Genomic DNA, 12411 nt, shown 5'->3' on the forward strand with positions numbered 1-12411 from the left:
CAGGTCATCCGATAGTACATTGCAGCAGGCATACAAAAAATCCAGAGGTACTATGCTTAGTCTGAACAACAGCCTACAAATGTGCCAGATGCTTTGTCAGCAGATGAGCAGGTGGGTGCATGCAAGAGAAATTATAAATTGATTCTTTGCATAAACTACCTGAAATCTCTGGCTACAAATCTGCAAAGATTCCTCAATTGCACAGACATGACATTTTAGCAGACCCTGTTGAAGACTTTTAGTCTCTGGCATACCATCATATCAAGTTCACAATTTCTAATGGTTTATTGCTGAGCTGCAGCCCCCCCAGCATGCTGAGACCAGAAAGAGGCTGTCAGAGCCCCCTGTGTTGTCCCCTTGGCCTGCTTCAAAACACATTACGCCATAAAAGCAGAGCAAATTAAGCAGGTTGCCAGGATTAAGTGGTAGCTGCCTGAAATTAAGCTTCTGTTTTTATAGGCCTGGCTAAAGGCACTGTCGAGAGGTCATGATGAAAGTGGTATTTGTGACATTTGGATAAGAGCAGTCTTGTCCGTGGCACTTTATATTTTTATGCCACCACAGTGGTCTAACGTAAATAAATGGACAGTTCTAACTGAATTGTTTTTTCCACATTTCAGGGTGCATTGCTTGATCAGTTCTTTTCTCGGGATACATGCAGTTCTATTCTCAGTACAGGCTTCTGTTTTTTGGTTCTATGTCTTAAGGTTTTCATCTGACCTGATTTAATATGACGTGGCATGCCAACATATTTGAAGGACTGCATGATGGTTTGGGGGCTGATGTTGGATAGTTATTTTGGAGTTCATAAGAGTGCATTTTAGTGTGAGTCAGGGAGAAAATGAGGCAGAAAATGAAATAGAATGGGACCAAAAGTCTACCAGATGCACATCAGTGCAGTTTAGTTGCTCTCTGTGTCAGTCTATCATATATGCCCATTGTATCTGTTTATAGCATTATCATTAACAGATTGGAGATGAATATCAAACAATGTTGTTCTTTTCAAATTAAAGTGTTTTAATTGCTCAATTTTAGTTTGTTTAACAAATTAGTCCATCACAATGCAGTCCGTCACTACTTTGTAATGTTCTCTCTTTACCTCTTTGTCTGCTGGCAGGACGCCGCTTACAGGGATCAGTGACTTCACAGCCACGAAGAACAAGATCATTCAGCTGTGCTTGGAGCTCACCACCACAGTTCAACAGGTTTGCACGCTAGTTAGTTCAACAGCACATGTATAGCGGGCCCCCGGGAAACACGCATACACACAATAGCTTTTTTCCTACCGTGCACATACCATCAGCCCAGGGGCACAGACATGCAGGATCAAGTGTAGGAGAGGAGAGTTATGGGAAATGTGGTCTGGCAGCCATGTCATGAGCCTGAAGCCAGCAGTCTGAACACATTATTGCAAATGCTGATATTTTCGCTGGGGTTTTTCCTCCCTGTGCTAGCTAATGAGGAGACCCCTTAGTGCGAGAACGTTTAATGATAGACATCGCTTTTGTGTTTCCAGTTTAATAAAATCCACTCTTATAAAGATGCCTGCCAACGGGCCACGTGTTTCCTTTTTTGCTGCAAGATGCTCGCAATGGGAGACCTGACTGTCTGAGAGCACTTAAGGTGGTGTAGGTTTAATGCAGAGATGAGGAGCTATGACTGGGTATCAGCATACATCCAATATATTTCAACTTTGGGCAGAAAATTGCCTGAGCATTGCATCATCATATTGGAGCTCTACTTAAGTCAGTTTCTCTCAACCAATAGAAATTGGTCGTAAAGTTGCATCTTAAAGAAAATGTGTCTCTTTGTTTAATCTACAGTTTTTGTCTCCCAAGGGGTTTTGTCTTAAGCACAGCTCAATAAGTAGCTGATTACTGTGTATGTGTGAAAATGGCTACAGAGACTGCAGGTGTCATTTCACGAGCGTTATTGCATCAAAAAAAAAAATCCTTTCCCAGAGTGCCTGTTTCCTCGCCAGTGTCTGGGATTTCAGCACCTCTGGTGATTTACTGTGGGTGTCTCGGTCATGGTCATCTAGGAGAAGTGGGGGTATACATTTCCCACACCGCCGTGTGAATTAGAGAGGTTATGGTATGGAATAAACTCTTTGATAGGTGCTGAAAGAGTTTTGTAAGACTGCAGCAGTTTCTTTTAACAACTACAGGACAGATGCTTGGTCCTGGTTTTAAAGGGTCTTACAGCAATGGATACCGTGCAGTAACATTATAGCTGCTAATTTCAGTTAAACATTAGAAGATTCTCACCCTGCTTTTTCAGTGGTTTGGGTCTTTGTGTTCGATAAAACCAGTAGAGTGCACCCAAACATGCCTGTTGGGAAATGGATTCACACAAATGGACTAACACAACTTTAGATATAACATGGTACTGTTTATTTTTGTTAATCAAGCAATGCCCTTTTTCATAAGTCAATGAATCCATCAACCAATTTACTGACTTTTCAGAATGAATTATTTACTATAATATTAACTGAAAATGACTTCATCTTGTCTCATGAATATTTCGTTTGATTCAATAATCACAATCTAGTTTTGCCTCTAATACAGTGTTGTATGATAGTATTATTAATAATTCTGATGATAATGATGATAATTCATGGACACAAACACATCTTTAGGGTAAAAAAATCAAGACTGCCTCATTTATTTATGATATTGATTTAAAGCCTAAAATTGTTTCGACATGAATTTATTTCATCACTCGAGTAATATGGAGTGAAGATAATCACTGAAAAATGTATTTAGTGACAGCTGATAGTAAATAAGATAGTGTTTGGAATAACATCACATCAGGCTGGCCTTCGTTCACAGCTCAATAGTCAGACCAGCAGTCCTGGAAATTTGGAGTGCACCTGTTTTCAGAGCTTTAAGGTAACACAGGCCAGAGGGTTGAAAGCTGAACAGAGAAAAGGGGAAATCTGGCAAAATGTGAGAGCCGCTCATCCACATGACTTCAAACGCATTACTGCACTTCGGCAACACACCCACCAAGTTTGAAATAGACGAGATGAGCGGTTTCCAGAACAGCAAACAGCAGAACAACCACACACAAAAACACATCGAAATTCCTTCCTTTATTAGAGAGATGCTGGCCAATGCCTGAGCCGCTAGTTAATAAAATAGGCTGCATACTGCCGCAGTGATTAGTTTTATGATGAGGGAGGATGGCCTGAGGTTCGCCCAGCTCGTTCATGAACTTCAGCCAAGAATTAGGGCTTTTCAGATCACACAATTTATGTGTTCTGCCTGAATGAAGCCTGTGTGTACACACACAATGGGACACAGCCATAAAACTGTGAACACATCACCCATCTTGGCTGACCCCTCAGTGTTGAGGTCATTCCTTTTCAAAGAGGCCATTTTTCATTGATCCCTCATGTCTTTGTCCATGCCTCCAACGTCATATTGTTGATTCAGAGATGATTTTGTTCCTCCATTTTTAGCCTGTTGCTCTATTTTCAGCAGTGCTTCCACTGTGGACATAAAGCTGGGCATTTACATCCAGCATATGTGATATCATGTGAGTAACAGAATGTCAGAAGACTGAATCCAAAGTCCTGCGGTCATGCCTGTCACTTCCCACTGATGTTAAGTATGAACAGTGGCTCTTCTCGGGCTTTACCACACAAACCTGTTCTGGTGGCAGATCAAAGGCCCAACGAGCTGCAAACACAGAGTCATGTGATCCACACGGACTGGGGGATCAGGTCCATAATGTGAGGGATCGGTACACCCGGGGAATTGTCTCTTGGCCTTGCTCAGCATGTTGTTATGATCTGGCTTCTGTCTACTAGAGAGACTTTGGTTTTTGACAGCGATATGGAATTCATTTGGATGTCATGGACAGATTCTATGATGTTTTGGAACATTTAAACCAGAGAAATGCTCCGAAAAAATTGAAGCTTAATGAAAGAAGTGCTAAGCGATGTCCACAGTACATCATGATGCCATTTTGTTTCTTAACACTGAGATGTGTGGGTTTTGTGTTTTGTTTGTTTTAGCTCATCCTTTTTTTGGCTTCGTCAATAGTGCAGTCATGCAAACATGGACCGGTCTCTGACAGACATGTGCACTTAAGTGTTTATGCAAGTGTGGTAGAAATCTTCCTGAAACCACTGTATTTTCCCTGCTGACTTTAGAATATATTGTATGGAAACATGAATCTGTCCAGTGAAACCTATTATCTGTGAAACTGTGTTTTTCCTGGTTTTGTGTTTATACTGGCTTTTTGTCAGTAAGGGAAATGTGGCAAAGTCCCATGTATATTAGTTTCACAAATGAGCCAAATCTTTCAAACAGGCCCTGAAACACAGGAAGCTCTATCAAACATATTTATGGAGCAGCAGGAGGATTGCACTTTGATGTGAAAGCAAAGCTTGAGTCCACTGACAGTCAGGCAAATCTATAATGTAAATAATCCGAACGTATGTCAAGCCAAGTGCATATGAATACAGACACCCCCCTTGGCCTGGTGGAATGTGTGAGCGATAGAAATATGGAAAAACTTGCTCAACCCCATTCACTGTCTGCACAATAGATTTACAAAGAGAAACAGAGCTGGCTTTGTATATGGTGCATGCTCATCTATGTCACTAAAACTACAAGGGCCAAAATAGCAGTGTAACAATAGAAAAAACAATCTTTGCAGTCTGGTTATAACAAAAGCATTTCACCTTTTATTTTTATGGAGGCAGAGGCCAATTCTGGGTCTGAATCGGCCTTCAGGACAACCATGGGGTTATTCCCAACTTAATTACTAACTGCCTAGATCATCTGGTAGTGTGAGGGGTTTACAAAATGAATTTCTGAAGTTTCCGAATGGTTTGGAGTCTCCCTGAATTTTTTACAACTATCAGTTCAATCTCACCCCCAGTTGCTGCCGAAGGACCAGCAGTGACCACATGTACGCCAGCACTTTCTCATTCGGACTCGTTTGACCTCATGCTTCTTTTTTTCATTGTTTGTTTTGTTTGTTTTTTGCTGCAAAACATGGCTGCAGTAACTTGTTACACCACCTTAGTCTCTGTTTACATCTGCTTCCTCATGAGATCACATGAGAGAGATCACATGAGGTGGTGCTGCTCCCTCCGGCGTTATAATCTAAATAGGATCCTGTAGTGTGTGATGAGACATTATTTTCAAATTTTGAGCACGTTTGAGATGAGAGGGAAGAAAATCTTTGAAGATTCTCTTTTAGCGCCTGATGCAACCAGATTTAACAACTGGTCAGGATTGGTGTGTGTGCGTGTGCGTGTGTGTGTCTGTGTGTGCGCCGTGTGTGCGTGCGTTATGCCTCAGAGACAATTTCATTAACGGGCAGGGGCCCCCCCACATGAAGCAGACCCTTTCACCACCAGCAACCCAGTTGTCAGGGGAGGCTGTTGCCTCAGCTGTGTCCAGTTCAGCTGCAGTCTATGAGTGCTGTGTTTGACCAACTTCCCCTCCAAGTGTCCTGTCTCCCAGCTGACTTTGCAGAATCTATCAGTGGTTCCTTCTCCAAAATAACCAGGATCACAGCTATGGTGCTTCCACTTGCCCACCCACTTACTGAATCATGAAACACTGCTAATGTTTACGGAAGACCACTGTTTGGATGAGCATCATTACTTGGCCAGTTGTTCCCCTCGTGTCATCTGCACATTGTTACTGTGTGAGAGTCAGCCTGGTATTTATGTTCCAATATAGTTAACTGAGCCACACAGGGAATTATACAATTATAGCTTCCCCTGAATTTAGGCAGGGGGGTAATTTGATCCTAAGGGCTGTTTATTTGTGGCAGTTCTCCATTTTTCTCAGGTCTATATCTGGAATGCTGATTATATTGTGTTTTCCCAGCCCCTATACTTTCTCTCTGTTGAGCCATTGAATAACCTCTTCCCCTGCCCTGTTGTTTACCGCTCGAAAGCCTAATCTGTCATCGCTTCTCTGTGTAACAGGACTGCAGTGTTTACGAGATGGAGGAAAAGATCCTAGAAGTTGTAAGTATACTGGCTGTATCTCCTCTCATTGTTTGCCGTGATATAAACTAAATGAGAGCCAGAAGTTCCTGTATAGAGGGGAAAAGGTCTGTTTGATGGGTTTTTTACCCAGCAGCAGGGTCAGTTTTCTGAGTCTATAGGATTGCCATGGAGGGGGCGTCTCTAATACACCCCGGCCATCAATCAGTGCTTCCTGTCGCTGACACTCTCCAGACTCTGGGGCCAATACTGGGCTTCCTCTAGCCTCTATCTTTCTCTCTCACACAACCCAGCTGAAGCCTCATTAGAGCCGAGTCTCCCTCGGCGCATTACAGTGTTACATAGGATTTCCATCCATCCTATTTTGCTGAATGTGATATCTCTGTTCCGCCTTAAGCGAAGTACCAACATTCATGTAGACTCAAGGGTGAACTGATTACAAGGTCACAGTGACTACACAAACAACATACTATATATTTGGCCCTAACTCTAGAATTCACATACTAATGATGACAAAAACTCATGATGTTCTTACTAAATATGAAACAATATATATGCTGTTTATCTTATATATTGGTTTTATATATAGTACGGCATAGATACTGATACACCAAGACAAGGTGCAGGACTAAATCAAACAAGCAAAAATCCGTTATTGGCTGGAATGGCTTTGTTTTTAAACTGACAGATAGATCGTAATATGTAGAGTTTTAAACTGTATGGCGTTCCAAGTGTTGAGGACACAACAAACTACAAGCAAATTACTCAAGTTCAGTACTGGAGGTTTAAAATGAAAGCCAATCAGCTGGTTAAGTATGATAGGGTCCAGGAATCCAGTCTAATCATCTTATTTCCATGTATTCTCTAAATGTCACTTTAAAGCTCCTCTGTTAACTCAACTCCATACAAAGCGATCACTGTCTTCAGAATAAACTGCGTGTGTCTGAGAAGAGCTGCCGCTGAGAGCAGGCCTCTAATGAGGGCAAATTGGAGGTTTTATGCTAAAAACTGCGCGACAAGAGGAAGGAAGGACAAAATGCAATCATTTTAATGTTGTGTGTGAGTGTGCTGGGGTTTTTTTCCCGAGTAGTACTACACTAATTGTCCAATCAGATCTTGTACTAAACATGATCGTACACACATTGAATAAGACATTTAAGTTAAAGTAACTGACAGATACAAGGACTCGTCTAGCAGTTGTTTTCTAGCCTTTATTATAAAATTCATCCATTGGTTATTATGGACACAAAGCACCATTAGATCCCATAACTTATTATGAAAGGGAGTGATTTTCCGATTCACTGATGCATCTTGTTCTGATTTTTCCTTCAGTCTAAAATTTTGAACAGCATCTGTGATCAGACTGTGAGAACCACCTCTGACCCCCTGATGAGCCAGTCCGCCTGCTTGGAGGAAGTCCAGCTGACCAATATCAAACCAGGCGAGGGTCTGGTAAGGAATGCTGGGGATTTTTTTGCTTCCTGGGTTTGCAAGCCAAGAATGCCTGCAATATGTATCAAAATGTGACCCTCATGTCTGACATGCAGTTCTCCCTGTGGGACTATTGTATTTACACAGAACTCCAAATTAAAGTTTGTTTCTGTTTCCCAGGGAATGTACATCAAATCCACCTACGATGGGTTACACGTCATCACTGGAACCACAGAGCATGTGAGTATGACAAAATGCTGACCACATCCACCTTTTCCCATGTAGGATTCCACCCAAAAGAATTAGATGCTGATTTAAATAAAACTTCTCTCATCCTCCTCTGTGTCTTCTCTCATCCTCCTCTGTGTCTTCCTCTTCATTCTCCTCCTCCTCCACTGCTGAGGGCACATGAACTTTCAGTATCTGAAGGACTTTATCAAGTACTCATTGTTTGTTGTTGTACTCCTGCAACCACAGATAATCTTACCATTGCCTCAGTGCACAGCTAGTCGGTGACTAATGCACCAGCTTCACTATGTGCTCGTTACTCCTCCAGTCCTTCATGATGAAACTGAACCTGAATCATCACCAGTAACTAGTTAGTCTTGTTTGACATCTGTGAAACCACACAACTCAACTGAAATTCACAACTGCGGAGGAGTGTCTCTCCTGACTTGTTTTTTAGTTATTTTATAATATGGAAAAAATGAACAACACAATATTCAGAAGTCCTTTTTCAATATCAGTTCATTGTGTGTAATGATGATTGCTATAGTATCGAAAAAAAAACATTGTATGATAAGAATCAATGTGCATCAGATTAGTAGTTAGGACTTCTCAGACATTTTATCATGTGAGACATCGTCAGAGAAATTTGTCATTAGGATTCTGGGGACAAATCTATGATATGATATCAAATTTAAAATATATTCAGAATATGAATCTTGCCCAGCCCTACGCCAGAAGTTTGGCGTTATCAAGAGAGAACGAAGAACAGAGAACAGGATGCAACAAGTGAGAAAAAAGTAGCTTCCTATTTCAGCTTAGGTTAGTGACTATGATGTTTTCTCTGATCAAAAGGCAGAAATGTTCCTTCAGTCAGAGACTGAGACTGAGGCAGTGAGTGTACCTGTGTCTCATCCTATTGCTTTAGAGTAACTTTGAGGTTCTGACCCTTGCATGCTTGTTCTTTAGTCTCCTGCTGACCTGACGAGGAAGATCCATGCAGGTGATGAAGTGATCCAGGTTAACCAACAGACAGTGGTGAGAGTTGTTTTGTTTTTTTATATTTTAAAAGTCGTGAATACATGATGAATGATTATTCCTGATATTATGTGTGTGAATCAGGTTGGCTGGCAGTTGAAGAATCTGGTGATCAAACTGAGGGAGGACCCCAAAGGTGTGGTTCTACTCCTGAAGAAGAGACCTACAGGAACGACAGGTTTCACCCCCGCCCCTCTTAAGAACATGCGCTGGAAGCCCCCGGTACCTCAGGTACACACACACACACACACACACACACACACACATTTCCTTCTTTCATCCTCAACAGAAGCCTGTGTGTCTGGTCATTAGTAAACAATTATCTGCTTTTAAGGGAGTTGGTTCCAAAACAGCAAGTTCAAACAAGTGTCACTGAGCCACCTAGTTCAGGTTCATGCAGTTATTCTGTGTGCCCGCCATTAGAGCAAATTCTCCCATGATGTCATTCAGTCTGGGAGATGAAGAGGCCCGTCTGCAGCAGAGGAGTCTGGTCAGATTCTATCTGTGTTATTAGAAACAAATGGCCCAGATGTTGCCATCAAAAGACAATACTTCATGTTATTTGGGGCCTACACTCTGTCTTCTCAGTGATAAATATTGTGCTATTACGGTCATGCGACTAATATAATTGGGTGTTCTTCCTCGTGTACACATTAGATTTGGTTTTCAACCACATCTGAGCCGTCTTCAGTAGAGCCAGAAACAATAACCCTGTTGTAAAGGTAGACCACCAAAATTCAAGCCCTGGCTTTGTCTCATCATGCAGAGGCTGTTTTACAGTCAGAGGAAGCGAGATGAGATGATATCAGATAGAAGAGTGTTTCTCTAAACAACAAAGAGACTCTCAACACAAAGGTGACCAATGTCAACATGCCCACCGTATCTCGTTTTAACAAGTTGTGAGGAGGATATCAGAGCGAGCCATCTTGGTTTATCTGCAGTATTAAGGCTCCTGAACACAAACACAGACACGTTACATCCTGATTCAGCTGTGACTGACACTGGCTTTGTAATACTATATAATTTGTACACATGGGAACTATTTGAAGATGGAAAGAAGAGATGATTCATGAAATCTAATGTTTAGTTTAACATATTACATCTACTCCGCTGCTGCTAACATATCAGGGCTGACGAGAGTGCTAGTGAATACAAGTACAAGTACATTTAGTCAGGCGCACGGTGTTGAGTGTTGGGAAACATAACTGTGGTAAATGTGTACAGTTTTAAGTACATGTCTCACGGGCTATTTTGGACTTCACTCACAATTTTTCCATACCTCAAACGAGAAGGTTTATACTCAGGAAGAAGCACATAAGCACTTACTTAAATGTCTCACCACATGTGGTGAGCTCCTCCCAGAGGCCCGCCAGTCATATTTCGTCTTAATTTGTTGGTTGAATCTGCAATGATAACTTGATTTGTCTGAGGTGTAATTAAGAGATTAAAAAGCTCATTATCATTGATGAATTCATGGAAGATACTGACTAATGAATTCTGATGTATTCCCCAGAACAACTCCTCTCTGATCCGAGCCCAGTCCCCCTGCAGCTCAGCTAACGGATCAACCAAAAAGGAGAAACCAGCAATCGTGGACTTTTACATCCCCCCTCCACCTCCAATGCCATACACCCCACGGTGAGATAATCCATTTAAAGGGGCTGTTTTTTTTCCAGTTTAATATTGCAATTTTGATGGTGGATTTTCCAACATTAGCATGCATATATATTGAAAAACTCAGCTGTAGTTCTCCAGGCCATGATTCCAGCCATTTCAGGGTTGTTGGGGTTTTTTTTCTCAGCACCTGCTGCTGCCCCCCCCCCCCCCCCCATCCAGTTTGCCTCTCAAGGCAAGCTGCAATGGGGGGGGGGGGGCATCAAATATGAACGACTTGCTGAATCACAAGACATCAAAATGAATGGGCTCTCTTATTTCACAGTTTGTGAGTGAGGAGGCACCACACAGAAATACAAATCCAGTATGTGGTACAAGCAATGGAAGAGTTTTTCATAATATGACCCCCTTAAGTTTAAGTTTGATTCAACATGTCATGTTCAAGTTAGTAGATGAAACCGGGTTCATATGGTAAAACAACAGTGAAAGTCCTTGAATTTGAAAATAGCAACTTCCAGGCCCGTAAAAGATTTGTAAAAATAAATGAATTCAGAAGACCTTTGACAGCTCAAAGAAATGTGCTTCACCAATGATTAGAATATATGTGGTTCAGTTAAGATTGACTGAAAGAGCTCTTTTGGTTAATAGTGATTTACCTCAGTAGATGTTGAAGTTGTTTCAAACTGTAGCTACTCGTTCATTTTAATTAAGTGTAGCCTGGTACATTTAGACATGAATTTGTGGTTATTTTTCTTCGCTAAACAGACATTTAAGAGCGTGTATCATGATGAGCAATTCCCTCTGAGGTGTGGAAAAGTTCAGGAAATGTACTTGTAAAAATGTGTGTGGACCCTGATTAAATGAACAACTGACAAACAGAATAGAGGCTAACTGTCATCCTGCAGCGAGCGTCCCCCAGATCAGTGAGTCTGGCCCTCAGATGACTTACCGCTCGCCTGGCATTCTGTTGTGCTCGTTTCCAACCCACTCTGTCTGCTCCCACAAATCCCTCCACCATCCTGATGCAACGGCTGTCTTATCTTCCACCTCCAGAGAGATGGCAAAATGTGGCCACGTTCATTTAAATCATAGAGGGACTGAATTTTGAAATGCATCTTCGCCACATTCAGTCTTGCTCTATACGGTGTGGATTAGCATGTTGTGCTGTAATAAACACAAGTGTTTTCATTTCTCTGTTGCAGTGAAGTGAGAACAGACTCCTTCCCCAGCTTCAGTAAGAGTCGACCAAAGGGATCTGAGTCTCCTAACTCCTTCCTGGACCAGGAGAGTAGAAGACGCTGCACCATCGCTGATTACGACAAACTAAACATTGGCTGTCCCATCGAAGCCAATGTGATCCAGCCCAGGATGAGGGAGCACAAACCCTCTCGAGGTCGGTAGCTTTTCATTAGGAGAAGTTAGGAATTGTCAATGTAGTAGTTCCTAAAATAATGGAATTCACCATGAGGAACCGCTTGATTCCAGGTAAACCACGACCCCTCTCCATGCCTGTGGACACCTGTGTTGGAGTGGTGGATCCCTACGCTAAGCCCTGGATGCAGGGCAGAAAAGGTACTGACAAGCAACAGAGTAGAGTATTTATGTGGGATTTCTGGTAGCTCGACACGCTGCAGCTGCTCCTGTGACTGGCTTTGATGAACACACCTCTTATCTTCTCTGATCTAGGTGATGACCTCCTCTACAGATACCTGAGCAACGAGAGGATCCCCACCATAGCGGAGGAGGTCCCCTCAGTATCCCCGCCCTACAGGCCCGTGGGGGAACGACACCTCGTCAGAGTGGACCACATCCGGGGAAGCCGCTACTACTCAAACTCAGACCTTCACAACAGCGCCACCATCCCCTACCAGGAGGACATGAAAAAGGCCCCCGTAGCCGCCGTCTCCAAACGCACAACAGCAGAACGATCACTACTGGTCAGTTGGATCACGCGGCTTAAGCTATTGACTCACTGATGATGCGCTTCCTGTTCGGGGCTTCCTGTTCCTGTCTTGTGTCCTTCTTCAGTGCCTTTGAATTTTAACGTCCAGCTGTTTTTTTGGCAGCTTGTGGCTTTCTCACACTACTCTCTCGCCAAGCTCCGTATTTCCCTGGTGTTACCACTA

General features: G+C 42.5%; 1 protein-coding gene across 1 annotated transcript in view; it reads left to right on the forward strand.

Annotated features, from left to right (window-relative positions):
• The window catches only part of LOC147246793 (connector enhancer of kinase suppressor of ras 3-like), a 48674-nt gene that overhangs the window by 20441 nt on the left and 15822 nt on the right, over window positions 1-12411 (forward strand). The window contains exons 4-13 of the mRNA XM_086181813.1: window positions 1118-1205; window positions 5957-5998; window positions 7310-7429; window positions 7589-7648; window positions 8603-8671; window positions 8756-8902; window positions 10185-10309; window positions 11488-11678; window positions 11771-11857; window positions 11972-12222. Coding sequence (XP_086037939.1) covers window positions 1118-1205; window positions 5957-5998; window positions 7310-7429; window positions 7589-7648; window positions 8603-8671; window positions 8756-8902; window positions 10185-10309; window positions 11488-11678; window positions 11771-11857; window positions 11972-12222 — 1180 coding nt within the window. The remainder of the gene's footprint in view (window positions 1-1117; window positions 1206-5956; window positions 5999-7309; window positions 7430-7588; window positions 7649-8602; window positions 8672-8755; window positions 8903-10184; window positions 10310-11487; window positions 11679-11770; window positions 11858-11971; window positions 12223-12411) is intronic.

The sequence above is a fragment of the Aulostomus chinensis genome, chromosome 17 (genome assembly GCF_037954235.1).
Source record: "Aulostomus chinensis isolate RoL2024-O1b breed Wild chromosome 17, RoL_Achi_v1.0, whole genome shotgun sequence".
NCBI classification, from domain to species: domain Eukaryota; kingdom Metazoa; phylum Chordata; class Actinopteri; order Syngnathiformes; family Aulostomidae; genus Aulostomus; species Aulostomus chinensis.